This window comes from Eubalaena glacialis, chromosome 3, assembly GCF_028564815.1.
Source record: "Eubalaena glacialis isolate mEubGla1 chromosome 3, mEubGla1.1.hap2.+ XY, whole genome shotgun sequence".
Lineage (NCBI taxonomy): Eukaryota > Metazoa > Chordata > Mammalia > Artiodactyla > Balaenidae > Eubalaena > Eubalaena glacialis.
Window position 1 is genome coordinate 150,567,445 of NC_083718.1, and position 27,925 is coordinate 150,595,369.

General features: G+C 54.3%; 2 protein-coding genes across 5 annotated transcripts in view; one reads left to right on the forward strand and one right to left on the reverse strand.

Annotated features, from left to right (window-relative positions):
* Positions 1-24,425, forward strand: part of SLC1A7 (solute carrier family 1 member 7) — a 45,183-nt gene extending 20,758 nt beyond the window's left edge. Inside the window, exons 3-11 of one of the 2 annotated variants that reach the window (XM_061186581.1) lie at positions 4,084-4,299; positions 13,140-13,182; positions 15,310-15,532; positions 18,865-18,964; positions 19,674-19,907; positions 21,855-22,049; positions 22,825-22,959; positions 23,389-23,491; positions 24,118-24,425. In XM_061186581.1, coding sequence (XP_061042564.1) covers positions 4,084-4,299; positions 13,140-13,182; positions 15,310-15,532; positions 18,865-18,964; positions 19,674-19,907; positions 21,855-22,049; positions 22,825-22,959; positions 23,389-23,491; positions 24,118-24,336 — 1,468 coding nt within the window. In that variant the 3' untranslated portion in view covers positions 24,337-24,425. Of the gene's footprint in view, positions 1-4,083; positions 4,300-13,139; positions 13,183-15,309; positions 15,533-18,864; positions 18,965-19,673; positions 19,908-21,854; positions 22,050-22,824; positions 22,960-23,388; positions 23,492-24,096 lie in introns of both variants that reach the window. The other variant, XM_061186582.1, reaches the window with a different exon arrangement.
* The window catches only part of PODN (podocan), a 49,115-nt gene continuing 21,702 nt past the window's right edge, over positions 513-27,925 (reverse strand). The window contains exon 11 of one of the 3 annotated variants that reach the window (XM_061186579.1): positions 513-592. The gene's annotated coding sequence lies outside the window, so the exon portion shown is untranslated. Of the gene's footprint in view, positions 593-12,807; positions 12,935-26,910; positions 27,846-27,925 lie in introns of those variants that run through there. The other 2 variants (XM_061186580.1, XM_061186578.1) reach the window with 2 other exon arrangements.

Sequence of the window (27,925 nt, forward strand, 5' to 3'; positions counted from 1 at the left end):
GGAGAGTCACTGTGGGAGAAGGGAAACCCCACGGGGCTGAATCCCTGTTCCAGTCTTAACTTCACAACTAGGCAGCTTGGCCAATTAGCTCCACCCCCTGAGCTTTATTTTCCTTATCTGTAACTCAAACTGCACAACCCAAGAAGGCAGTCGCTAGTCATAAGTGACTACTGAACCCTTGAAATGTGGCTAGTGCAATGGAGCAAACTGAACTTTTTGTTTTTAATTAATTTAAATTAAAATTTTAAACCAGAAGCCGTTTTTCTAAGCATTTTTATGTTGATTACACATTGAAATGATAATAATTTGGATATACTGGGTTAAAGTATTATTAAAGTTAATTTTACCAAAAATGAACTTCACCTGTTTCTTTTGACTTTTTTTTTTTTTTTTACTGTGACTACTAGAAAGTTTAACATTACAGTGACTCACATTATCATCCTACTGGGCAGCACCGACAGAACATTAAGGGTCAAATGAGGTGGATGTTCAGGTGTTTGGGGACAGTTAAGCTCCAGATGAATTACGGTTTCTGTGGCTGCTGGTACTTGAGGGGTTGTGTTTTTCATCAGACAAGCAAGACGTGCTTATTCTAGAAATAATAGAGAATGCGGAAAAACATTAAAAACAAACCAAAAATTGCCCATCATCCTACCACCCAAAGACAGCTACTGTTAAACTTTAGTTTTTCCCCTGTGCACGTCCACGTGACCTAACACTCCCTGCAGACCACACCACCCCGGCTTGTAGGTTCTCAGAAAGGTCACTTTAACGGCTTGGCCCAAAAGTCTAGACCTCGAGGAGCCCCCTCCAGCCAAATGGCAGGCTGTCAAGGAAGTCACTTGAACTTCCTTTCCTGTGACTGTGAGTTCCGGGAGTGGCCGCTGTCTCACGTGGAATCCAGGCCCACCCAGCACTTAGCTCCCGTTCTCCTCGGCCTCTGCCATCACCTGCGGTCACCCTGGCACTGCCGGCACCGGCCTGGGGAGGGGAGGGTCTGCTCTGTCTACTGTCAGCAGTTCCTGCCCAACCGCTGCCACCTCTGCTGCTACCCTTTCTCTTCAGCCAGTAGAAAAACCCTTTCCATTCTGCGGGCGGGAGCGAGGTTCCACAGCGGAACTGCTTGTGTCCCGGGTGATGGAATTCTTTCCATTTTATTCATCAGCCCTCTCCCTTCCAGAGCCCCTGTGTCAGGGGTCCACTCCTGCTATATCTAGAACCTGCACTCCCTTCCTTACCACATCTGGTCTGTCCCTGAGCTGGCACCACCCCCATGTTAGACCTCTTCCTCCTCAGGGTGGCCTTCTGAGAAGCCCTTTGCCCCTTTCTGAGATCTGATTTTCATCTGCACCCCTCTCCTGCACAATCCCTCAAGCATGTCTGTGTTTATCTGGACCACAAACCTCGAGAGAGGTCTGTGTCACAGGAGCTCCAGGGCACCCTGCAGAGCTGCAAACTATCTTGTACTCTGCTTTCTCCACTTGACATAAAATAGGAACATCTTTCCAATGACACCATCACTTCTAATGGCTGCTTAGAACCCCACTGCCTGGATATGCTGTAACTTTTAATCTAATCTGCCTTGATGATTGAAGTTGGTTCCAGCTTTTTGCTCTTACAAATACCACTTCAGTGACCCTCCCTGTATACTTTGTTTACTTTGATATTCTCAGATCTAAGGAATTCTTAGTTCTCCCTTCTCAGACATCCAGCAAATTCTGCTAGATGTGTTGTGTTGGACCCCACTCTCCCCCGTATCCCCCTTGGCCTGGCACTCAAGGCCACTCCTACTCCTGAGTTCAGTCCATCTTTTCTGCCCCATATCTTACTCTACCTCAAATACGACCTGAGCTCTGACCACATTAAACACCACAGTGTCCCCACATTTCCCAGCCTCCCTGTTGTCTTCTGGTGTCCCACTGCCTGGCACGTCTGCTCCATCTCCAAATCTGCCTCATCTTCCAGTGACCCTTCCTCCACATAACCCTTCCTGATTCTCCTAGCTAGAAGTGATCCCTCACTCCTCTGAATAAAGATAGTACGTCCTTGTCCCCTCCCTTGTGGTACTGATGCAAACACCTTGACCCTTGGTTACTTGAGTCCACTTCTGTCCCGAGTGTCCATTTCCATCTTCTTCCCAACCCCCCCTGCCAGACCAGGAGTTACTTGAGGTCAGGGACTGATTTCTGATTTCTTTCTGTGGGCACAGGGCATGGCACAGAGTGGGCACGTGCTAAAGGATTGAATAACTACATGGATGAAGGAGGACAGGCCTGGAGCTGGGGAATGAGTTCCGGTCCAGCTGGCCACTAGTGTCCTGTGTGACCTCGAGCAGGGCCTCCTCTCAGGGCCATGGCTTCCCTGTGGCCTGAAGTAGTTGGACTTGGCTGTGAGGAGATTCTGTTATGGTCAGAGGCCTGTTTGGCCCTGGGCCGAGGTGCTGGCCCTTGTCTGGGGATAATCTCTCTCATGGATGATGTTGCAGGGTGGCCCCCCATTTCTCCTGGCCACACAATCTCATTATGAGCCCTTCAGGATTTGTATCTAAGACCCACCCTAAGCCCATCACTAACATATGGTGTCCTGGCAGATAGGCATGAATGGAGGTTGTAAACATTGACTCATTCATTCATTCATTCACTCCTTCATTCAGCAAACTACACTCCAGCAGTGTAGTTTGATTCTGGCTCTATGGACCCAGCATTGAATCAGACCCAGGCCCAGCCCTGGCGGTGCTTCCAGTAAATAGTCAACAGTTCAGTGAGGTGGGGCTGGGACAGAGGGCAGCACAGGGGCCATGGGAGCCCAGAGAAGGGGCCTTACCCCTGCCTGATGGTCAGGGAAGGCTTCCTGGAGGAGGGGACCCTTTAACTGTGTCTTAAAAGAGGAGTGAGGCTTTGCTACAGCAAGCAGGGAAGAGCAGTGTGCTCACAGGCAGCAGTTACCGTGGGGTGCAGGAGAGGCTTTCTGTGCTCAGCCCTGATGCTAGATGTAGCCTAATGATAAGAGGAGGTGGATGGGGAGGGATTATCTGCTCTTGTTTACATGATTAAAACCAGACAAATACTTCCTTTATCTGAAAGAATGAAAAGGCTTTGGGGAAAAATCCTTTTGGCAGCAAAGTGCAAGCATCTCCTTAACTAATCTCTCACTCCCCACCTGCCCCCATCCCCCATCCCCAGCCAAACAGCCATGAGAAAAATAGCTCCAAGGCTGACTTGCTCTGGTGGGCAGAGAGCCAGGGTCAGGGCAGACGGGGAGTGGGGAGGAGCCAAGAGGAGAGAGACCCACAAGCCTCTCCATACAGTCTCCCGAGAGGAGAGTCTGGGCCGGGGCACTAACCCAAGATGGCCACAGGGTGGCACCTCTCAAGGAAAATCTAACCATGGCCCCATTTTTTAGATGCAGATCCTGAGGCCTAAAGATGGAGGAGTGACTTGCTTGCCTGGGTCACATAGCCAATGGGCAGAACTGGGACTAGGACCCAGGTCACCAAGTCCCAGCCCAGGGCTCTAACTCACTCACTCATTCACTCTCACTCATTAGTTCATTCAAAAGCCTGCAGTAACCACCTGCTTGGTGGCAGGACAGAGAGCTCATGCTGGGCACGAGGGGCCCACAGAGAAGTCAGATCTGCTCCTCTTCTCACATGTCCTCAGTCTGATGAGAGAGACAGACAGTGACAGTGACAACCAGGGTCATGACAGAGGAGGCCGGGAGCTGTGGGACCCCCAGAATGGGCTCCTAAAAGATTTCACCCAAGAGGAGGCACTGAGCTTGGTCTTACCTGCTGGGTAGGATTTGGGCAAGTGAAAGGAGGTACTAAGAGGACACCAAACATGGAAAGGTCTAGAGGTGTGAACGGGCTTGGCTGATGACACTGGGCAAGGGGGAGAGAGCAGAGCAGAGCATAGAGAGGCTGGACGGAGCCTCGGGGACCGGATTAGTGGGGGGGATCCCCATGCCTGCACATTCCCTGGAATGCTGTGAGGGTGCTAGGCAGAGCCAGGAGGGGGCGAGAGTGGGTACGCCTGAGTGCCTGGCCTGCCCACCCACAGACGCTGACCCCTATCGCTCTCCCAGCTTGATGTCCGGCCTCGCCTCCCTGGATGCCAAGACCTCCAGCCGCCTGGGCATCCTCACTGTAGCGTACTACCTGTGGACCACCTTCGTGGCAGTCATCGTGGGCATCGTCATGGTCTCCATCATCCACCCGGGAAGCGCAGCCCAGAAGGAGACGACGGAGCATAGTGGGAAGCCCATCATGAGCTCAGCAGACCCCCTGCTGGACCTCATTCGGTAACTCCTGCCGCCGGCACCCTGCTTGGGAGCGCCATGCCTGGGCTGGGGCTGCTGACCTCACAGGCCCAGCCCCGCATGTCACCCAGGGGGCAGAAGAGGGTGTGGGGATGGGGTGCTCGGGGTCTGCTCTTGATCACTAATGGTAACAAGGGGGGCAGCCACAGAGGCCACTCTCTGCCCCCTCAGCCCCCGTGCCTCCTGCTGGGCTCACACTGAACTGTCCACCCCCATCAAGATGCGATGAGTGGGAGGGCATAGGGGACACAGGAAGAGCATTCCCGAAGAAGGCAACAGCTGTGCAAAGGTCCTGAGCTGGGAGGTAGTATTATGGGGAGAAGCTATGGCCCATTCAGTGTGACTGGAGCTTGAGATGTGAGCAGGGAGTGGACAGTCATTGCTGTAGAAGTCGGTTGGGGCCAGACCATGAAGAGCATTGGGAATCAGGGCCCAAATTGCATTTTATCCTAAAGGCCCCAGGAAATGGGTTTTAAACCTAGGAGTGGCATGATCCAACTCAGAAGGCTCCCTCTGTCCGCCAGAGTGCTGGTGGACTGGAGTTGGGGGCGCATGGCGGGCGGGGCAAACAGAGGCAGGGACTGGGCCAGGGTGGTAGCCATGGGCCTGGGGGGAGAGGAAAGACTGAAGGCTGCTCAGGAGGTAAAATCAGTCTGCAAGAGACGGTGAGAAGGGGGGAAGGGCGGAGGCGGTGGGAGTCTGATTGAAGGGGCATGAAGGTCTCTGGCCTGAGCACCTGAGTGGACAGCAGCGTGGTCACAGGGCCAGAGGACAGTGCTGGAGCAGGTGCGGACCTCCTGAGGGAGGCGTCAGCTGATGGTTGGCTGGTGGATCTGAATCCTGTGGGGAAGTCTGAGCGGGAGATGGAGGTTGGGAGAGCGGCAGGTAGAGGTGTTAGGGAGGCCCTGATGGCAGAGGGGTCTCCCAGGACAGTGTGGGTGAGGACAGCAGGGCTGGGACAGAGCTCGGGGAAGCACCCCATTGGAAACAGTTTATTGGGCTCAATAGGGTGCCCCATTAAACTTGCTCTGTGGGCTCCTTCTGGTCCCTCCCACTTTCTCACCAATTTCAGATATAAGAAATCCAGTCCAGTCTAACAGTAAAACTCCAGACTCATCCAGTTTAAAGCGAATCCTGTCCTAGCCTTTTGCATCTGATTCAGACGGGGAAAGCTGGAGTGGGAAGAAGGTCCTAGCAGGTTTTTCTCTCTTTCTTGCTCCACCTACTTCCCTGTTGCTAGCCCTGGGGGTGGGGAGGGGGGGTGCAGTGAAGAGGGAGAGGGAGTGAGCTAGAAAGGTGCTCCTTTATGGTAGTGGGGTAGCTGCTCCCTGCTTGTTTTTCTTCAGCGGAGCTTCTGTGGGCTCTTTGGGGCCCCTCCTGTCACTGGTGTCTCTCACCTGTTATCCCCTTGACTCAGGCACTCCCTGCACCATCTGGCTGCTCGCAGTGCCCTCCACAGGCCTGACCTCTGCTCAGCTCCTCTGCTGGGGACACCTCACCGCCCCCCGCCCCGGTGATCCTCTTAGGCAGTGTCCCTTCTGCAAGGTCCGCATTGGCCCGTGAAAAACACACACATCCTTGCTGGAAACGCAGCCCCTTCCCGAGGCCTTTGGACATGAGTCAGGCACCAGCCCCTACATACCTCATATCTTAGGGGACACCGCCAAGGTCTTCGAGTAGTTCTCTTGGCTTCAAGTTAGGGAGAAGCACTCCTCTTGTCCTCAGCATACAATCTCTCTCTCTCCCTTTCCCTTTCTCTTGAAAAACCCTCACCCTCTGCATCAGTTAGCTGTTGCTGTGTGACGAACCATCTGAAGACCTAGTGCCTTAAGACAACAACCATAAGTCTACAGGTCAGCTGGAAGTTTCTGCTGACTTGGACTGGGCTTAGCTGAGCGTGCTCATGTGTCTGCAGGCAGCTGGCTCTCAACTGCGGAAGAGCTGCTCCAGGATGATCTTGGCTGAGATAATCCAGCTGGGCTTCTCGTGGTCCCTCATCTTCCCATAGGCCAGCCTGTATTTATTTCACGGTGGTGAGAGGGTTCCAAGAGAGAGCTAGCCTGGGCATGTTCTTACGAGGAAGGTAGAAGAACAAGAGAGGCAAAAAGAAACATACAAGTATTTTTCCAAGTCTCTGCTTTTGTCAAGTCTGCTAACATCCTATTGGCCAAAGCAAGCCATGTGGCCACGCCCAGACTCAGGGTGGGAAGGGCTGGCAGTGTGACAAGGCAAAGGCATCCACGAATGAGGGCCTTCAGTGCAATCAAGCTACCGCTCCCTCCATTTTCTCCATTCTCCAGGTTCTTTTCATCCTTTGAGATGTGTGATGAACTAAAGATCACAAAAATACCTGCAGTTTTGTTCCTGTTGTGTGGTTCTCACGCACAGGGTCAAGAGCCAGAGAGACCCAGGCAAGGTCTGTTGTATCTACACTTACTTGCCTGGCGATTTCATCTAGTACCATGGCGTTGTACACCTCCTGTACACTGACGCTGCTGAATTTTGTTTCCAGTGGAAACCTCTCACCGGCACTCCAGATTCTTACATACACTTGTCTAACGGCATCTCGAAATTAGCACATCCAAAGCTAAACTCTTGATTTTCCCCATAGATCTGTCCTTTCCTCCGTCCTGCCCATCTTAGTCTGATGCCTCTCTTATTCTCTCATATCCTGCATCCAGTTTGTCAGCAAATTCTGTCAGCTCTACCTTCAAAATAATATCTTAAACCTTGCCCCTTCTGTCCCCCTCTGCCACTCCCACCATCGCACAGACCACCATCGCCTCTCACTCGAGGGTCCCGTATGGTCACCTGCTTTCTCTCTGTTTCCCTACAGTCTGTTCTCAGCACAACAGCCAGAGGGATCCTTTAAAAACCTGCCCACAACCTGTCACAGGTCGACAATATCCACAGTGTTCACTATGGCCTACAGGCCCGTCATGATCCCCCCACCATGCACAGGTTAGCCTCTGACCTTTGCTCCAACTCTCCCTCCCCTCACTGCAGCCTGCTGGCCTCTGTGCACGCCTCCAAAGTGCTTAGGGTCCCGTCTGGGAGTTTTGTCCTCCTCGCTGCCTCTGCCTGGATGGCCCTTCCCTCCCTCCATTTACACCGCTGCCGTGTCACCTCTTCAGAGGGACCTCCCAGCCTCCGTCACCCTCTCTCCTCATAGCTTGGATTACTACCTGACACTACCCTATCTGTGTATTTCTGTATTTCTTTTTCTGTCTCCCCCACTGGAATAAAATACGCTCTGGGAGGGCCAGCTCTTTAAAAAATCACCCCGCTGTATTCCGGAGCCTAGAACAGCAACTGCACGGCAGAGGTGCTGAGTGTCTGCTGATTGCGTACGTGGGATGCAGGGGCATCGGTGACGCCGGGGTTTGAAGCCGCAGGAAGAAGCACCAGCACAGGGAGAGTGGCTGAGCACGAGGCGCGAGGCCAGGGTGAGCCCCAGCCGCACTGGAGGGCTGCGTCAAGCTGCTGGAGCAGGAGGAGAACCAGGAAAGCTGATATCCTGGAAGCCAAGGGAGGAGGAATTTTGAGAAGCTTCACGTCTAAGATCCACTATTTCTAAGATTGGGTGACTATGATTCATCATTTCTTGGATCCTATGATTTGAAATAGCCTTTCCTTGTGGTGGAAGGATTGTTGGCGCTCGGGGAGCCCCCGCCCTGCCCAATGGCCTCCCCTGCTTGGGGGCTGAGGGCTCTGGATCCAACACACATGTCAGAGTCAAATGTTCCAGGAGGAGTTCCTGCTCTCAGTTGCTTTTCACGTGGTGAAAATTGATCCTTCTGGTTTGAGGTTTTTCCCCCAGTCGCTCTCAACTCTGAGCAAGTTGTTTTGCAAAGCTGGGTGGTTGGACATCACTGTCACCATTTCTTAGTCAGAGAGCAGAGCTGCAGGGGAGATCACATGCTTCCTGCAGGGAAGCTCGCCTCACCTCTGTGTGGTCGCTGTGTGGCTGCAGGCAGGCCAGCCCTCTCCCCGCGCCTGTTTCCCCCGTGGGTTTCAAGATCCCTTCTAGCTCTGTGGTTCCGAAACACAAAGGCCTAGAGGCCAGTGAGGAGGCTTCTGGGCACGAGCAGAAGGTTCTGGAGGCGGGTTGGTTCTGGGACGAGGTTGGAAGGACGGTGCAGAGCTCAACCTTGCAGACCTTGATCCCAGGCTGAGGGGGTGGCTCTTCCCCTCGAGAAGGGGGAGGCCGGCGGTGAGTTTGGGAAGGACGGATTGGAGCAGGGTAGCGTGGAGTGGGCAGGATGTGCCTGGAGGCATGGAGACGCCCTGGGAGTGGGTGCAGTCACTTTTGTTCCATTCAGCCCACTTTTATTAAGTAACTGCTCAGGGCAAAGACACTGTGCTGAGAGCTGGTGGGGAGGGAGAGGGGGGAAATACAGGTCCCTGCGTCCAGCTGTCAACCATCTTAGGACAGACAGACCAGAAGAGTGCCCTGGACAGCTACTCTTTGCGACCCTTTCTAGCTCTGACATTCTGAGAGGCTGTGCAGAAAATGAGGACACCAGCGATGAGGGTACCAGCGGCCCCCTCACCCTTGCTCTGGCCCAGAGCAGTTGCCTACCAACCAAGAACACAGAGGACCAGGGCAGGGAACTGGGAAATGGAGGCAGGTGTGCCTAAGGAAAAGTCAGAAAGATGAGGGGTCCAACCAAACAGGGAAGTAAGGCCCACTGCATCCTTCAGGGAGGGAAGATACGCGTCCGTCTCTCAAAGATGATCCAGAGGAACACAATAGGCCATGACCCTGGATGACTCTCCAAGACATGAGTTCATTTCCCAGGGCTCCAAGCGGGGGTTCCAGAAGACTGATGTCTGCTCACAGAGCAGCCTCACAGAACAAACCCAAGCGGAACACCAGTCAGAGCTGGGCCCCTTCTTTGTTTTCCAATCTTTCAAAAACACCAGAGAGATTAAGTAATGACTTGGGTCTATTTATAGCTCCCAGTTACCCCCTCAGGGATTGGATGAAGCTCTTGGGAGCTGTGCTTGGAAAGGAATAATTCCCACCTTTGGAGCTTGGATTGGGGATGGGGGTGAGTTTGGAACCGTCACAGTGGGAACTTACAAATAGTAAGTGAGGTGGACTGTGGCCTTGCCGCAAGAGATGTGTGGGGAGGCCCAGGGCAGAGTGTGTGTATACTTGATGGGCTTGGCTGCCAGTGTCTCCCAGGCACATTATGTCTGCATTTTACGTAACCACCACCAGGGACACAGGCCTCATGGGGCAAACAGGAAGGCTTCCCATGGGTCTTCAAAGCCAAAAGAAAATGGTGCATATTTTTTCATTTAATAATCAAAGGTGTACGTCTTTATTAAAATCTGAGGGTAAGTTCATTGATAATTAGTATGACCACATGTATTAGGAAATGCTTTTGGCTGCTACTTAACAGAAACCTGAAGCAGCAGAGGCTTAAGTAAGGTAAAGGCCTGCATTTTCTCCCAAATAAGCAGACCAGAGGTGGCAGCTCGTGGTCATCAGGAGCCCATGCTCCCTCCACCTTTGTGCTTTGCTGGGCTTATTAAGCACTTGGCTTTTATCATCAGTGTGTCTCATGGTTCAGTAAGGTTGCTGAAGCTCCAGCTATTATGTCCATGTTCCGGGCGGAAAGAAAAGAGCTGGAGGAAAGGACCAAAGGGTCCTGGCTGCATAGGCATCTTTCAAAGCTTTTTCCAGGAAATGCCACCCAATGACTCCCACTTACATCACATTGGCCACCCCTTTGGCAAGAGAGGCTGGGAAACAGGGCTTGATGGCAGGGCCTTCTTGGTCCCTGTAACATGCCTGGGTTTCTGTTAGTGAGTAAGGAGAGAGCATGGAGACTGGGCAGACAACTAGTCATCCTTGCTGCAGCACATAATTTAAATTATTGTCATTTTAAAGGAAGTTGTAGAGAGATGTATGTATGAGGTATAAGTTCCATTCGGTTTCTTATGTACGGCCTTTTGAACGCCCTTGGTTTCTGCTCATGCTAAAGCAGCCTTCCCTCTAAGTTTCATTAGAGAACCACTTTGTCACTCGAACCTACTGGAAGTGTACCCAGGAGACATTTTCAAACTGTTACCACGCGATGCAGTGTAGGCCTCCTCCATTCTGGTCAGGAGCGCCCAGGGCCGGTAGGCCACGCACTCTGGCAGGCTGTGTGCCTGGTGTGACTTTGGCTCTGTTTGCTGTCCAAGGCTCTTGCAGGCAGCTATTATTCTGGTGGCAGAAATCTGCTTACCACTCATCGAAAAGAAGCCTCATGTGAGCTTCTGCGATCTCAGCTCCTGACCCTGCTTCTTCTCTCCCTTGTGACAAAGCTGAAATCAGTGGGGAAAGCCAAGACCATTCTCTACCAGTTTTCTGCCATGGTAGCTCATTCTAAGCCCTCTTCCTCCTGCCATATGCTAACCCTGAACCTGTATTTTAGCAGCAGTGAAAAAAATTATAGTTTCTGCTTCCCAACAGTGGCTGCCAGGGTGTAAAGTTAAGAAAGAACGCACACTCATATTCATGTGTATAACTCCATGCATGTGTGAGCTGAGTCTCGCAAAAGGAGAGACTTGCCAAGAACAAGAGTGAGCGGGAAGGAGGGTCCAGGTAGAGGAGGCAGCGTGAGCACGAGGCGCATGGCCTGTTCAAGGAAGTGCCAGCACAGGAACAAAAATCCTTGTTAGCATCTCTGATTTAGGTTAGATTCCTAAAGCAGATTATAAAGGCAAAGACCCTCGCTGTGAACTGCAAATTGCTTTACACAGTTTGCTGCCAGAACCATGTGAGGGACTCACCAAACATCCTCAGCAGTGTGTACTGTCATTTGAAAATTTCTTTAACAGTTTGATAGGTGAAAATGTCTTTTTCAGTGAAGCCGAACATTTTTTTTTTAATGAGGTTTTTTTTTTTTGGCTGTGTTGGGTCTTCGTTGCTGCGCGCGGGCTTTCCCTAGTTGCGGCGAGCGGGGGGCTACTCTTTGTTGCGGTGCGCGGGCTTCTCATTGCAGTGGCTTCTCTTGTTGCCGAGCACAGGCTCTAGGCACGCGGGCTTCAGTAGTTGTGGCACATGGGCTTCAGTAGCTGTGGCTCACGGGCTCTAGAGCGCAGGCTCAGTAGCTGTGGCGCACGGGTTTAGTTGCTCCACGGCATGTGGGATCTTCCCGGACCAGGGCTCGAACCCGTGTCCCCTGCATTGGCAGGCGGATTCTTAACCACTGCGCCACCCCGAACATTTTTTAAAAGCTTTTTTGGCTACTTATGTTTTTTTTCTTCTGCAAAGTGAATAACCTGGTCAGGACGTTCCATCATTTTTCTATTGAGGTATTAATGTTTCTGTGGTCCATTTATGTATGCAGCAAATATTTACTGAGTGCCAGTTACGTGCCGGGCACTCTTCCAGGTGCTGGGGACATGGCGGAAAACAAAACAGAGATCCCTGCCCTCCAGGGAGCTGATGTTCTGGCGAGAAAAGACAGACAGTGAACATGGAAACAAGGCCAAGATTTGTAAAAACTCTTTAAAGATTTAGGATGATAACACTTTGTTGTATAGTTTCCCCAGTTTGTCATTTGCTTTATTTTATTTGTATTGTAATCTGTCTTAGAGAGCTTCTTAATTTTTTTAGCTTTTGATTTTGGCATAATTTTCGATTTATAGAAAAGTTGCACAGATGGTAAAGAGAGTTCCCAGCTGTGCCCGTCTTCCCCTGATGTTAGTGACTTACATCTAGCACATTTGTCAAAAGTAAGACATTAAATTAGTACACACTATTAACTAAATTGCTTCATTGGATTTCACCAGTTTTTCCACTAGTGTTCTTTTTTTCTATTCCAGAATCCAATGCAGGATACTAAGTTGCACTTAGGAAATTCTTAATTTTAATGAAGTAAAATCTATTGGTTTTTTTTTTTTATTGCTTATTTTGTTCTTAGAGTGTCCTTCCATATACTGAGATCTGATAAAACATTAACCTGTATTTCTTCTAGATTTTTATGGTTTCATTTTTTAAATTATTTGTTTCTTTAAGCCATCTGGGATTTATTTTGGTGCAGTGTACATAAAGATCTAGTTTTTATTTTTCTGAATAGTTGGTTAGCTATGCAGTTCTCTAGAATGAGTCCTTCCTTTCTTCACTGATTTGTGAAGCAACTTCTATCAAATATGAAATACTTAGATGTCCCAGGTTCTGTCTCCAGGCTACAGGTTCCATTACATTGATTTTTCAATTGACGGCTGTGTCAGTATCTCACTGTTTTGACAGTTACATCTTTATAGTATGCTTTCATATCTGGTAGGACAAGACTTCCTCCTCCTTTAGCTTTATGAAAATTATATTAACGAGAATAATGATCCCATTTATGTGCCAGGTCCTGTGTTGGGAGCCACAGATAAGATATGAATGACCAAGTCCCACCTTCAAGGAAGCCAGTCTGTGGGGGAAGCAATCACATGACCAGTGCCATCCAGCAGCGTGCTGGAGCATAGTTGACCCACAGGGCAAGGGCCATGGAGTCCACCTGGAGCAGTCATAGAAGGCTTGGCCTCTGCTTGATTGGAGTAGGAATCAGCCAGAGAAGTAGGCGGTGCATTTCGGGCAGAAGGAACAGTGGTCAAAGGCCTGGAGCTGGAAAAGTATGCAGCATGTTTTGGGAACCTTAGGCAGATGGTGTTGGAGCTTTAAGTCCTGGGATGGGGTTGGTGGGAAGAAGTAAGACTGCATAGGGAGGTGGGGCAGGATCATAGAAGCCCTCCACTGCCAAGGGAAGTGTTCAGATGACCCCAAGGGCCCTCCTATCCTGGAATTCTTCAATTACTGACTCTCTTCCCAGGAACATGTTCCCAGCCAACCTGGTGGAAGCCACATTCAAACAGGTGAGTGGTTCCCCGGGCGATGGAGGGGTGGGCAGGCAGGGCCAGCCTGGCCCCGACTAGGGAATGACAGGCTTGCCCAGCCAGTCTCCCTGTCCCTGGGGTTGGGACGCTACAGGGAGAGGTGATGGGAGGACCTGGATCCTTAGAGCCTCCTGTGGCCACACTCCTGCCCTGGGTTCCAACTTTTCACGAGGAAGAATTATGAGGGTGGAGGGAAGCCCCTGCTGAGTGCCTGCTCTGCCCTCGTTTACACCCGTGCTCGCACACGCCATCCCCTTCAGTCCTCATAATAACCCTGACCTGGGGTAGGGCCAGCCCCTCTCCTGGACGAGGAATCTGAGGCTCAGGAGGGTTAAAGGATTTGCCCAAGGTTATACCACTAGTAAATGGCAGAGCTAGTAGGTGAACCCAGACCTGTCTGCGTCTAAGCCTGTTTTCTCTATCTTTTTAGAATAATTCTTTCCCCCTAATAAAAACAGTAGTAACATTCACTGTAAAATATTAGGAAAATACTAAAAAATATAAAACAGAGGATAAAAATCACCTGTAGTTCCAGCACCTAGCAATAGCGATAGTAGAAGGTATGTTTCTAGTCTTTTTTTCTCTGCAGAAATGTTTTAAAAAATAAAATTAGGATCATAGTACATATATGGTGTGCATCTTGCTTTTTTTCCCCACTCCCATTATATCATGGGTACTTTCCATGGTTATTAAATGTTTCTTAAAAATATAATATTTAGTGATGATGCAACTGTTTGGCTCTTGTAAGGCTGGGCTATAATTTATTTGCCCATTTCCCCTTTCAGTTGTTTTCCAAAACAAGAAATTATGGTAAACAACCTTGTACACCAATCTTTGTCTGCACTTCTAATAATTTCCCATTCTTTTCCCCTTCTAAAATGTCAGCCGGTTGGTTGACTCAGTCCAACAAGCATTTCCTGATCTTCTTCCCTGTGCTGGGGCCCTGTATTGGGCCTGGAGACACAGAGGAGGTGGCTGAGGGTTGCGGAAGAGGCTCCGAAATAAGGAGCTGTGAAACCCTGAGCTAATCACTATATCTTTCCTAACCTCCTGGGTCTTCATCTGTGAAATGAGCCAGGTGGTGAAGGGCCCTGAATGCTAGGCTAGGGAGTTTAGATATTATTCCAACAGTGACGGGGAATTACTGAAGATGTGAGAGAGAAAGAGAGACTATTGCTCTACTTCACTTCCCTGCCTGGAATGCCCTTTATCTTTTGGAAAACTCCTACCCATCCTTCAAGGCCCAGCACCCAGCACAGAGTGTTCAACGTTGGGATGATGATTATGATGGTGATGGTGGTGGTGGTGGTGATAGCACTACTGGTTACAGAAGGCTTACCATGTGCCAGGCCCTGCTGTCAACACTTTACATATATTGTCTCATTTAATCTAACGAGATAGATTAACTATTAAGACCCCATTTTACAGATGAGGGAACTGAAGCACAGATCCTGAGTGGTTCCCTTTTTCCCCCACTAGAAGACTTGGTTTATTGATACTGTGGTGTTGGGAGGATAGGAGCCCTTGTTTGGACTCCTAGTACCTGAGGAATGAGAGGAAAAGACTCAGGAATGCCCTGAGGGCTGAGGAGGAAAGGTAGGTGACTCAGCCACTCAACTCTTCCCAGCTGGGGCCTTATCTCGTCAAGAAAGCTCGGGACAATCTGAGCTTTTCAAATAGAAAATCCAAGTTTCCATCAGTGGAAGGCAGGGCTGGCTGGCTGCTATGGATGGATAATGGATGGTTGAAAGGGGATAAACAGGTGAAAGGAGGATTATCCAAGTAGATTATCCAGGTAGGAGATGGATGGATGATTAGAGAGGGTCCCAGGTGGGTGTAATGAGGCATAGAAAGAAGAGGGAAGGCGGGATGGAGGGAGGTGTGGCTGGGTAGTGTATGGATGGATAAAGGAATCTCAGTTTTATTTTTGGTAAAATATTGATAATGATTGATAATAATCCCTGTCCTGCCTATGTCACAGGGTTATTGTCAATCAAATAGTTCATGAGTAGATACAAATGTGCTTCCAAGATGTTATTATTATTGTTGTTGTTGATATTAATAACAACACTTGGACTCATTCCGGGTTGGGATGTCGCCCACCAGTACCGCACCAAGACCACCCCCGTTGTGAAGTCCCCCAAGGTGGCACCGGAGGAGGCCCCTCCTCGGCGGATCCTCATCTATGGGGTCCAGGAGGAGAATGGCTCTCATGTGCAGAACTTCGCCCTGGACCTGACCCCACCGCCCGAGGTCATTTACAAGTCGGAGCCTGGCACCAGCGACGGCATGAACGTGCTGGGCATCGTCATCTTCTCTGCCACCATGGGTATGTGCTGCCCACCTGCCCCGGCGTGCCCTGGAGCCTGGCCCTCCTTGCATTTATCCCTCCCGGCATCCCTGCGTCCAGTAACCTGAATAGCCTGGCGTCTCCCCAGGGAGTGGCTCATGTCCCCATTCCATTACGGGGGCAGGGGGTGTCCCCAGCCCTCCCTCAAGTTAGAGCTGATGTTCCTCACTCGGAATTCCCCATCCCTGGGTGCTGTTTGCCTCCAGGGGTGTCGGCCCTCCCTATGAGAAGAGCATGCCTCTAGCCCCGTCCCAGCGGCTGTTTATTTAAAGCCCTCATTCCTCCCCTCCGCCCTCAACCATGGGGCCTTCTCTCTGCAGACCTGTCTGTGCCATTTCTTGGGGCCCCCTGACCATACCCTTCCCTTTGCTACTCTTCTCTGGGTCCCCAAGGCCCACCACAGGCTACTGACCAGGAAGCTGGTAATGCTTAACTTGCACAGGCCCCTTTTGAGGCCTGTACCTTTTTTTCTTTTTTAATTTTGTATTCTTTTTCTTGAAGAGGTCCGCAAACTGTGTAAGGTTCAGATCCCATAAAACCTCTGGATACGCCCCTGCCTGTGCGCCCATGGCCAGCCCCGCCAACGTACGCATACGACCTTCTCCCTTCTTTGGAGCCTAGGAAGTCCTAACCCCTCCACAGCAATCTAGCTTGTCAGTCCCACCTCGTCCTTCTAGGCCAGCCCAGGGGTCATCACGAGTCTCACTATAAAATCACATCAGCCCCCGTCGCCCCAGCCCCAGGCCTGGGAGGGCTTCTCTGGCTTCCGACTCCTCTGCAGGGTTTTCTTCTCAAGTGGAAAGACTCCCCATCCTCCTGGCTTCTCAGGCAAGGAACCTGGGGGTCATTTGCTACCCCGCCTTCTGCCTCAGCCCACACCCAAATCCAGTCAGGCCTGCCTCTGAAATCTCTCTCCAGTCTGTGCATTTACCTTCGGCCCACCACCCCAGCCAAGGCCGTCGTCATCTCTCACCTGGTTTCTGCAAATGCCGCCTCAAGCATTCCCTGTCCTGGTGTGTCCTCCTCACGGGGTCACTGAGTCCCCACATAAAGCCTCCACTGGCTCCACTGTACTCCAAGAGGGGTCCAGACACCGCGGCGCAGCCCGCAGAGCCTGCAAGCTCCGGCCAGGCTGCCCCCTCTCGTCCTGCTCACTTCCCCCCGCCGCGCTGCCGTCAGTTCCTGGAAGGCGCCTCCCGGGCCCTTCCCACCTCCCTCAGCCTGGCGGTTCCTGCCCCTCCCTCTCCCCTGCACCTTTCTCACCCTTGAGGGGCCTCTGTATAAGCATCCCGTCCTGGGGAAAGTCTACCTGACCCCCCAAGTCAGGTGCCCTGTGTTACTCACATGTTTGACCCAATGCAGTTACATAATTGTTTGTGTGATGTTTAACGCCTGCACGGCAGCTGTGTACGCTCCGTGCAGGCGGAGACAGGGCTCGTTCTCCATTTAGCCCCATAGCCTCCACGGGACTGGCTGGAGCTGGTGCTCCGTAAAATCTTCCAGAGATGGGTAGATGGCTGGATGAATGGATGAATGTAATGGGTAATGGAGCACTTATCGTCGTGGTCAAAAGGCCAGGCAGGCACACAGAGGGGCCAGGACCTCAGAGACCCGAGTGTGTGAGGAGATGGTGTTTGGAAGCATCCTCAGTACATCTGATAATCTGTCCCCAATCCTGGACTTTCTTCCTCCTCCCAGCCATCGCCTCTCTCTTAGGGGTGGGAACACACTAAAAGGACATCTACTGGCAGAGCTAAAGAAACCTTTGAGACCCTTCAACTCACTGTTTGCTGAGCACATGCAACTGTCCACGTGTCGGTGTATATTTGTTGTGTGTGCCCAGCTCTAGCTGCACCCACATCTGTGTGCCCACATCTGAGCGTGAGCGAGCACACTTGCAAGGCCGCTCCCCTCACTGCAACCTCCTTCCCCATTTCCTCCCTGGTGTTGGGATGTAGCTGATGCTAAGGTGTCATTGGCCTTGCCTGTCGGAGGAAGCCCACTGCCACCGCCTGCGTCCCATGTACACTAGCACCCAGCCAGCCGGAGCCCATGGGTGCCCCAGGGAGCCTGATGAGGAACAGGAATAGCCGACAAGGGACCGAGCCAGCAGGAAACCTGGCTCTGAGCTCAGTGAGGCTTCCGTGGGCCAGAAGCGCAGGGCTGGGCCCAGTGTCACCCGCATCTCCGGCCTCTCCTGCCCACCCCGGCAGGGCGCCACCGCTCCCCATCACCCGTGGTAGCTGCTCCCCAGACAGTGTGTGTTCGGGCTTCATGGGCAGGGAAAGAGCTCTTCTCTGGAGTCCCACAGACCAGGGTTCAAATCCTGCCCCTCCCCAGCTGAGTCAGTGGATGAGCCTCTCAGACACAGTGACAGTAAGCTCCATGAGGGCAGTCACAGGGTGTGATTTGCTCTCCATTTTTGTGTCACCAGAGGGAGAGCAGTCACTTGTCACTGTTCCAGGAGTGGCCTCACCATGCTCACCTGCATGAGCTCACCCCGCAGAATAGCACACACATGAATGCTTCCTGAGTGAAGGAGAGCCCAGAACCCCAAGGGGAGGGTAACAGGGGCTCCGGAAAAGTCTTTATCATTCATTCATTTGTCCATTCATACATTCATCTATCCAATGATGAGTTGCCTTCATGGGGTTAACCTTCTACTGGAGAAGACAGAAAAAAACACCAGACTGTTGTAATAAGTGATATGAAGGGATCAGAAAGAGGTGAAATAGAGGGGAGTAGGTGGGGAGTCTGCCAGGGCAGTGGGAGCGGGTCTCCAGCCAGGCCAGGGCTTCAGGCGTCGGGTACCACGAGGGCACAGTCAAGAGCCTGATGAGACTAGAAACGTGAAGAAGGCCGCAACGCAGGAGCACAGTGAGGAAGGGAAAGCAGGGCCTGACAGAGGCGGGAGTTGTAAATGGGGTCAGATCAAGTGGGGCCTGAAGCGGAGGGTGTGGGAGTGTTGGTTATGCTGTGTGTGTGCAGGGAAGCCAGTCGGGGGTGTTGGCAGGGAGCATTTTTATCTTTAGAACATGGCACTTGCTGCTGGGTAGAGCGGGGTGAGAGAGGAGGAAGAGATGAGAGCCCTGTGGGGAGGTCACAGCCTGCTCCAGAGGGGAGGAGAGGGGAGGCGCGGGGGAAGCGCTGGGGCATCAGAGGCTGCTGGGCAGTCGGCTAATCGCCGAGATCTGCGTGTGCCTGTGGTCTGTCCCTGCCTGGCCACCAGCGTGTGTTGGCACACGTAGGCGTCGTGCACATCTGCCACCGTCTGCGGCGTCTGTGACATGCTGTGTCCCTGCCCCCCACAGGCATCATGCTGGGCCGTATGGGTGACAGCGGGGCCCCCCTGGTCAGCTTCTGCCAGTGCCTCAATGAGTCCGTCATGAAGATCGTGGCAGTGGCTGTGTGGTAAGCCTCATCGTAGGGGTGCAGGGGGCTTCTCTTCTACCCACTCCACCCCCTTTCCCGCTCTGCCCTGGGCAGCTGGAGGGACACCGTGGTCCCAGAGGAGGGAGCAGAAAGCTGCCCGGGTGGCTGCGTTCCCCTGGGTCCCCCCAGCCCTGACCAGGCCGGGTTCCAGCCCTGGGCCTGCCACTTCTGGCCCCATCAGGCCCACTGGCGGCAAGCTAAGAGCTAATAAACTTGGCCCTGCGCTCTTGGCCTCAGTTTCCCCATCACCTGGGGCCTCATCAGCTCAGGTTTTGGAGAAAGGAAACACTGGATGTGACAACCAGATGCCCCTTCTTTGTTCAGAGTTCAGACCTTAGGAATCTTCTAATCTAACCTTGCACAGTCAGATGGGGAAATGCAGAGGCCTGCCAAGGTCACCCCCAGAGGCTGTGGCATTGCTGGGCTGAAACGTGGGCTTGCAGAGGGCAGTGGAGCTCCTCAAAGGCCTGGACGGAGGAAGGCAGAGGGGCAGGAGGTTGTGCATTGCTGGGCTGGTTGAGGTGGCATTCGTTTCACCATGTGCCGGGCACCTGGGTACACAGTCTCATTCTGTCCTCACAGGAGCCCCGGGAGGCTTAGAAGGGTGAGGCTAAGCAGTGAGGCAGTGCCAGGGCCTCCCAGGACCTTTGTCTGCCCAGCACTGAGCCGGCTGCCCTGCCCACCCCAGGTACTTCCCCTTTGGCATCGTGTTCCTCATCGCTGGCAAGATCCTGGAGATGGACAACCCCACGACCGTGGGAAAGAAGCTGGGCTTCTACGCTGCCACCGTGGTGTGCGGGCTGGTGGTGCATGGCCTCTTCATCCTGCCCCTGCTCTACTTTTTCATCACCAAAAAGAACCCCATCGTCTTCATCCGCGGCATTCTCCAGGCCCTGCTCATCGCGCTGGCCACCTCCTCCAGGTAGCCCTGGGCAGCGGGCAGGATGGGGGAGGAGACCATGGCTGAATGCTGTCCTTCTGTCCAGCCATCATTTGTCTGTAGCCATAGAACCACGGAAAGTGTCAGCGTGACCTGCTTCACAAACTTGGGAGACGCTACGGTAACAAGACGTATTCTTAAAATGTAATGCTTGAGGCACTACCTGCCCAAATGGCAGAAAGCCCTCCTCCACCTGCCCACATACCCCGGGTTCACTCAGTCCACATGGGGCTCGGCTTCCACGCAACAGGGGCAGGGAGAGCTGAAGAGTGCTGAGTCTGCAATCGCTATCGTTGTCGCCTTGCGCTGCCACGTGGTGCTTCTGTTGAAGTCAGGCCCTGTGCTGTTTAGGGACCTTGCCTGTCTACTGTCACTGGGACAGCCTGGCAAGTTGCCCTGTCACAACCTTGGTGGTGTCTCCAGACAGTAGGAACTTGCCTCATGGTTCCATCACCCACTAGCTGTGTGGCTGTGGGCAAGTCACCTGACCTCCCTGGTGACCTCCCTGTCAGTTTCCTCAGACACAGACTGAGGATCATTGTAGCCTCTGCCACATAGGGTCACTGTGGGATTAACGGAGATAACCCACTAAGGCCGGTCTGGGCTTGATGAAGCAGCACCTGCCCTGAAAGATCCCAGACCACAGCCGAGTGCAGGAGACCCAGGGAGGTAGAGTCATGCAAACTTGGCTATTGAGCAAGGGGTGGGGTGGGGGAAAGGAGGTGGTCACTTACTGGGCATCTAACCCTGTGAAGAAAGGGTGGTTCTCCCCACAGTGAATGTCCAAGCTCCGCATGGAAGAAGTCACCCGAATTTGAGCCCATGTCCCTGGCGCCAAAGGCCTGGCTCTTCCCTGCATCCCTTGCTGCCTTCTCTTCCCTGGGCCTCAGCTTCCCAATCTGTAAAATGGGAATGAGGGCCACCACAGACCTCCTTCCCTGGCAGCCACATGGCCCACCCTTGGCAGCAGAAGCACCTCGTACAGGACTCAGGAGGAGCAGAAGCCCAGTGAGGAGAAGCCCTAGAAGCCTTGTCCAGGAACCCTCACCCAGGGCTGAGGGAGGAGGTGAGAGGGAAAGACGAAGCCCCAAGCAGCTGCTGGCCCCCATGACAGAGCCGGCAGCCCTCGCCATTTCCTGTTGGCAGGAACCACGGCCTCGGGCCCAGCATGCCTGGGGCCCATGAGGGGCTCTGGCAGGTGCCAGTGGGCTTCCCAGGCAATGGCCTGTGGTAGAGGAAGGGCTCTGGGGCCACGCTAACCTGAGTTTCAGTCCCAACGCTGCCACTGGGAGCTCGGTAACAACACAGCTGCAACGTGAGCAGTGGCTACCACTGGTTGAGCGCCTACAGTATGCAGACGCTGTCCTGAGGGCCCACTCGTTGAATCCTAATAGCTCTGTAATGTATGGACTGCTTGGGACAAGGAAACTACGGCACACGCAGGTTAAGGAGGTGCCAGGGCCACTGGGCTAGTGGGAGGCCGGAATCTGAAGCCAGCGGTCCCGCCAGAGCCCTGCTTTTGACTGACCTCTTCATCCGCACTTGGCACAGTCGTGTGACACAGGGTCAGCCCCTCCTCCCCTCTGGGCTTCAGTTTTTTCACCTGTAAAAGGGACTTAAAACCTCTCCCTCGCAGGAAGCCATGAGGATGTATAAAGCACAGTGCCCGGCGCATAGTAGGAGCTCGGCTGGTGGTAACTCCCTTCTTGACCTGTGTGTATGTGGGTCTCTGAGGCCCTGGGCCTGGGCAAGTCTGGCCATGGGACCATTTTCAAAGCCCCTTCAGCCTGTTCTCCCCCCACCCCAGATGGGCCAACTGCCTGGCGTTGGGGGGTGGGGAGAGCTTCCATCACTGGCTAGCGGGCAACCCAGGGGCCCTGACCGTCCTGGAGGAGGGTGATGAGCAGACACTGGCCCCTCTGCCCACAGCTCAGCCACACTGCCAATCACCTTCAAGTGCCTGCTGGAGAACAACCACATCGACCGGCGCATTGCCCGCTTCGTGCTGCCCGTGGGCGCCACCATCAACATGGATGGCACCGCACTCTACGAGGCTGTGGCCGCCATCTTCATTGCCCAGGTCAACAACTATGAGCTGGACTTGGGCCAGATCATCACCATCAGGTGCACTCCTGACACCCTGCACCCAGTGTGGATTGGGGCGGGGGGTACTCTGGAACGGCCTTCAGGAGTCTTGAGCTCCCAGATCTCATGGAGTCTCTGAGGCCCAGAGAGGGCAAGGGGCTTATTCCAGGCCACACAGCAAGCCAGTGCTGGGGCTGAAACGTGACCTGGCCTCGTGACTCAGGGCACCAGGCTCCTTCCCCAGCGCTGCCCTGCAGAGGGGGAGATCTGAGCAGGCTGGGAAGCTTGGGGCCAGAAGAGGGCCTGCAGTCTGGACATGCAGAGCAGGGAGGGTGTTGCAGGCAGGCACAGGGTAAGCAGAGGCCAGGGGCAGGATTGAGAGACGGTGGAAGAGCTGCTGGTGTGGCTAGAGCTGAGGGAAGGGTGCTAAGGTGAGGGGCAGAGGCCAAGGGGAAGGCCTCACATGCCACCCCGAGGGTACAAGTCTGACCCTGGGGACCCAGTCCTAGAGGGAGGCTGGGCAGAGCTGTGCCAGTGGACAATCAGAATCTGTGGGCAGCTTCCTGGAAACCTACAGAGACAGTGGCTCTAGACACAGGGTTTTCCACAGACTTCTCAGGAGGTTCTGCTGAGGCCAGGGATGGGGGCCTCTGGGACCACAGGACCTTAAGCAGAGACATGCCTCCCACCCGGGGAACTCCCTGATGTGGCATTCCTAACAATTCCTGCTCCACAATGCTGTCCCCAGAGGCCCTGGGATTTTGGCCTCCTCCTTGGGTCCAGGGCCCAGCAATGCTCCCTGCCCCTCCTGCAGCATCACAGCCACCGCAGCCAGCATCGGGGCAGCTGGCATCCCCCAGGCCGGGCTCGTCACCATGGTCATCGTGCTCACCTCTGTGGGACTTCCCACTGATGACATCACCCTCATCATCGCTGTCGACTGGGCTCTGTGAGTGGGGTTCGCCCCACCCACCCCTATCCCTTGGGTGGTAGGCACTCGGGGTGGGCTGGGGAACTGCTGTGGTTTGGCACAGTGGGTACTCGCTGACACCGGCCCAGCTGCATTATTTGCGGGGCCCAGTTTTCAAAAATGAAAATGTGGGATCCCTTGTTCAAAAATTATGAAGAATTTCAAGAGGGTGGGAGCAGAGCATTAGCCCAAGTCCGGGCCCTTCTACACACAGGCCCTGAGCCACTGCACAGTCACATGCCTACAAAGCCGGCCCTGCATCACCCACTTCAGCATCACCAGGGGGTGGTGGGCTGGGAGGACCAGGAAGGTGCCCATCCTGTGGGTGCTGCTGGAGTGAGCACTGTCCTCTTCCAGCTCCCCTTACAGCAGAGGGCCTGCCGCTCACTGCCCACCTTGGCCCACCAGGGACCGTTTCCGCACCATGATTAACGTGCTGGGTGATGCACTGGCCGCCGGGATCATGGCTCATGTCTGCCGGAAGGACTTCGCTCAGGACACGGGCACCGAGGTGAGAACGGTGCCTCCCTCCCAGCCGCACTGCCCAAAGACCCGGGGATGGAGTCGGGTGGCGGGGGGCAAGGCAGCACATCGGCCACCCACCAGCTGGGCAGCCCTCGCCTGATCCCTCCATGCCTTGTTCTCATCGTGGGCACCCGGGTGACAGATTCCTCTAACAGCAAATTGCTGAGCACCCACTGTGGCCAGTGCTGATCTAGACACAGGAGCAGCAGTGGTGAACACAGTGCCCTCAGGGAGCAGTACCCTAGTGTCCTGCCGACAACAATGCCAGCGTTCACACGTCTGCTGGGGCTTCACGGTCCTCAGGGCTCCTTCCGTAACCACGTGTAGCAGGCTGCCCCACTCCATGGGGAGGACGCTGTGGCCAGGCAGGGGAGCCGCCCATTCCCGCACTGGACCCCGTGGGCCAGGTGCCCTCCTCTACTAAGACAGTCCCAGGAGAAGGCAGGACAGCCTGGAACTGGAGCCCAGAGAGCCCTTGTGACCTATCAAGATCCCCCAGCACGTCTGTAGGAAAACCAATCAGGTTGTTCCCAGCCCTTTGCTCCTTCAGTCCTCCCTACCGCCTAACCTCAGTCTCGCCTGCTGCTGCCAAAACCTGTTTCCCCTCACCAGAAACTGCCGCCCTGCGAGACCAAGCCAGTGAGCCTCCAGGAGATCGTGGCGACCCAGCAGAATGGCTGTGTGAAGAGCGTGGCTGAGGCCTCAGAGCTGACCCTGGGCCCCACCTGTCCCCACCACGTCCCCATCCAGGTGGAGCAGGATGAGGAGCCAGCTGCTGCCAGCCTGGACCACTGCACCATTGAGATCAGTGAGCTTGAGACCAACGTCTGAGCCTGCGGAGCTGTAGGGGCCAGGGCAGGCCTCCAAGATTAGGGGCCAAGGGCAGGATCTCAACTCACGACTTTCCTGGGCACAAGGACCAGGCTCACACTATCTTGCCCGCCCTTTGAGAGACCGGAATGAGATCCACTTGACGGAACGTGGAGTCTCAGAAAGGCGAAAGCCTGCATGTGGGAGCCCCAGCTGGAGAGTTACAGGCAGGCGTAGCCCAAGCCCCGACTGTAACATTTCCATCGTGTTGGCCTGTGAGGGCGGCAGGCAGGGGTATGGCCCCCACTTTCTGGAACACAGAGTTGAGGCTCTGAGAGCTGAAAACACTTGCGCCAGGTCTCGGAGCAAATAATGTCAGGGCCAGGACTCTAGTTCAAGGCTTTCAAGCCTCAGCCCCTCCCTCCCGGAGGATAGGGATGCCTGCAAGGCCAGATGCCAAGAGAGAGGCTCTGCCCCTCCCCAGGAGCCCCAGAGCCACCACTGCTTTCAATTTATGAAGACATAGCAATGTCCTGGTTCTGCCCCAGCTGTGTCCCAGCCCAGGCCAGCCCCCACACTGCCCCGTAACACGTGGCCTCAAACAAACTGCTCTCCCCAAGGATGGGCCCAGCCTAAGGCCAAGACCGCTGCCTTCCATGTGCCACAGCCCGTCCCGTCTCCCATCCTACCAGTTATCTCTCACAAAGCTCACCCAATGTGGAGACGAGGATGTCTTCATCAGAGCCACAGGGCCCTTGGAAACACCAGGGCTAGCCTCCCACTGAACAGGTGGGCTGGCCGGGACTGGGGAGGCAGATTCACCTGGGATGCTTTAGTCAAGCTACCCATGTGGCCCTGGGGTCAGTGCTCCCCCAAAGCCCATGTGATGAAGTGGAGTTAGATTTTCTATTCCCTTCTGTGTTTGCAAAATTCAGTGATGACTAAATAAAGGTATTTTGTTTTTCAATCTTGTGGGCCTAGTGACCATACTCTGGCCAGCATTTCTTTATTGGGCTAATACAGGCAGTCAAAGAGCAGACTGGCCTGTATGGGCAGCCAGAGTACAGACAGGGCTGTCCAGGAAGCCAGAATGTCAACAGCCTTGTCCGTGTAGCTGGAGTGTAGACAGCCCTGCCTGGGCTGTCAGCGTGTGGACAGGCCTGCCTGGGCAGCCAGCGTGCAAATGAGCCCATCCTGGTGGCTGGAGTGGGGACAGGCCTGCCTGGGCCATCACATGCAGGAGGTAGAGCGCAAACCAGGCTTCCCAGGGGCCTGTCTGGACAGCCACAGTGTGGACAGACCACTCTGCCCGCAGCCTGGGCTCTGCTCTGCAGGCAGGGACCTGAGGTCAGTCCTCACAGAAGAAATACATTTCCTCAGCCAGCCTGGCTCCTTTCAGTGAATGCTTTGCTTTAAGGAGGGGATGTGCCCAAGAAGTTTCCAGACTCTCCCTCCGTCGTTCTCCTCAGCCCCATGGTGCCTCCAGGAGGCTCGCAGGGGACACAGAAGAGCCCTGGCCACACAGCTTGCTCTGGATGTACTCTGGGGAGAAGATGCAGCCCCAGGGTCTTGCACTGTGGAGCCCTGGAGACACTGAAGCTGGGGTAGGGGAGGGGCCTTCCAGGGTCACTCCGAGAATCAGGAGGGTACCTGCCTCCCAGCCCCCGCTCCTGAACTACTTCCATCCTCCTCCCAGGGCCATAGTCTGAGGAGCCCAGGAAGGGCCCCCAGCTCCCCCTCCCACTGCAGGGCTGAGGGCTGTAGTATCCACCATGGGAGCATCTTTCCCTCCTTAAGGCCCAATCAATCACCTAGGAGAGGTCAGATGTCAAGCTATCCTAACTCCCCACATGGTGTGGCCTGGTTTATTGGCCCCTTCCCTGTGTCACATCTCTAAGGGCCTGGGAGCAATGGTATATGCTCCACACAAGGCAGGAACCTGCTCTTTCCTGGGCTTGACAGGAGCATGCTTACACACCTGCAGTAGTGAGGGGCCACTACTTGCTGGGCATCTCATCCACTGTGGGGCAGCTCTGCCCGTCAGAGGTTCTTCTTTGCCCTAAGCCGGGTACTGCCTTCTGGTCCAGCTCTGGCCCTGCTGCTGGTGGTGGTGCACTGGGCATGTCTGCAACCTCTTCCCTGGGCAGGTCTGCAGAGACCAGAGCCCCAGCTCCCAGGCCTGCCTGCAGCCCCTTTCCCACTCCAGCATCCTCTATGGGACAGACCCGATCAGGAATGCCCACTCAGTGCACAGGAGCCCTGAGCAGCCTGAAGCCGGCAGGTCCTTTGCTTGGATGCTCAGACCCTGGGAGTGCAGAGTGAGCTCACGGCCTAGTGTGCTGGTCCCAACCCGCTGACCTCCACCCAGCTGAGGGGCTGCACCTGCCTCCAGGCCGCCTTACCTGCAACTAAACCCTGCGTCCCTGGACCTCTGCCTGTGTGATTACTTTGTGGGCCCCAAGAACTGAAGTCTGCACTGACTCCTGCTGGTCCAGAAGGTGCTGAGGTGCTTGGATCCTGCCCACCCGGCCAGGCATGAGCCCAGCACCTGGCAGGAAGCACACATAGACACGGCCACAGGCTGCCAGACTGGGGTAATGCTTTTATATTAGTTTTTCTGTAACAAGAAAAATCTGCTTTGAAGTTTTTATCATTTTTTTTTCCTTAAAAAAGAATAAAAAAACCAAAGGCACCCAGAACTCCCCTCAGGCCCAAAGAATAAAAAAGTTCTCTCATCGGTGCAGCTGGGCCCTTCGCTCTTGCTCTGCCCAGCCCCATGGCCTCCGCCTAGTTCCAGCCCAAGGGCCCTAGGAGCCCCAGACCTTCCCTCTGGCCTCAGGGGGGCTGGCCCATCAAAGACGTGCCTGCAGCCAGCCAGGGCCTGGCGGGGAGTGACGGCCCCAGTGGTGGGGAGCAGGGTGGGCGGGCCAGGGCAGCAGTCCTGAAGGTTCCTGTCCCCAAATGCAGGGAAAGGAACAAAAGCCAGCTTTTGTGAATTCCAGAGGGTGCAGGCACCTGGCCGCAGAGAGGATGGAGGTAACTCTGTATCTTCTGCAAGGGACAGACGGACGGGCAGACAGTCAGACAGCAAGCTGCTCTGGCCATTTCTAGCTGGGGCAAGAGCTCTTGGCGGCATAGGCCAAGGAGGGCTCTTTGCATGTGACTCGTGTATGTGTGTGTATGTACATGTGTGTCCACAGGGCAGGGAACAGGCAGCCATGAGTGCCAGGGCAGGTCAGATCCTTCATCGAGTCTGCAGGACTCAGGGAGTGATGGCGGTGTTGGGTGTGGGGCGAGAGTGGGGCATTTGGAAGATGATGTGCAGCTGTGTGGTGTGTGTGGGTGTGGTGTCTGCATGTGTCTGGCTGCGGATGAGCTGCAGGAAGGGGTGGGTGTGGGAGACTGGGTCCAGCCTGCGCGCGGAGCGGGGGCCCGGCAGGTGCTGTGTCGGGTGTGTCTGTGAGCGAGGCAGAGTGGGGACGCACAAGGCTCAGGCACGTGCTGCAGAAAGGCTCCAGCGGTCCGTCATCCTGCAGAACACGCGGGAGAGTCAGGGGAGGCCAGGGCAGACCCGCCAACCACGACCAGCCAGGGACAGGTAGATTAGAGC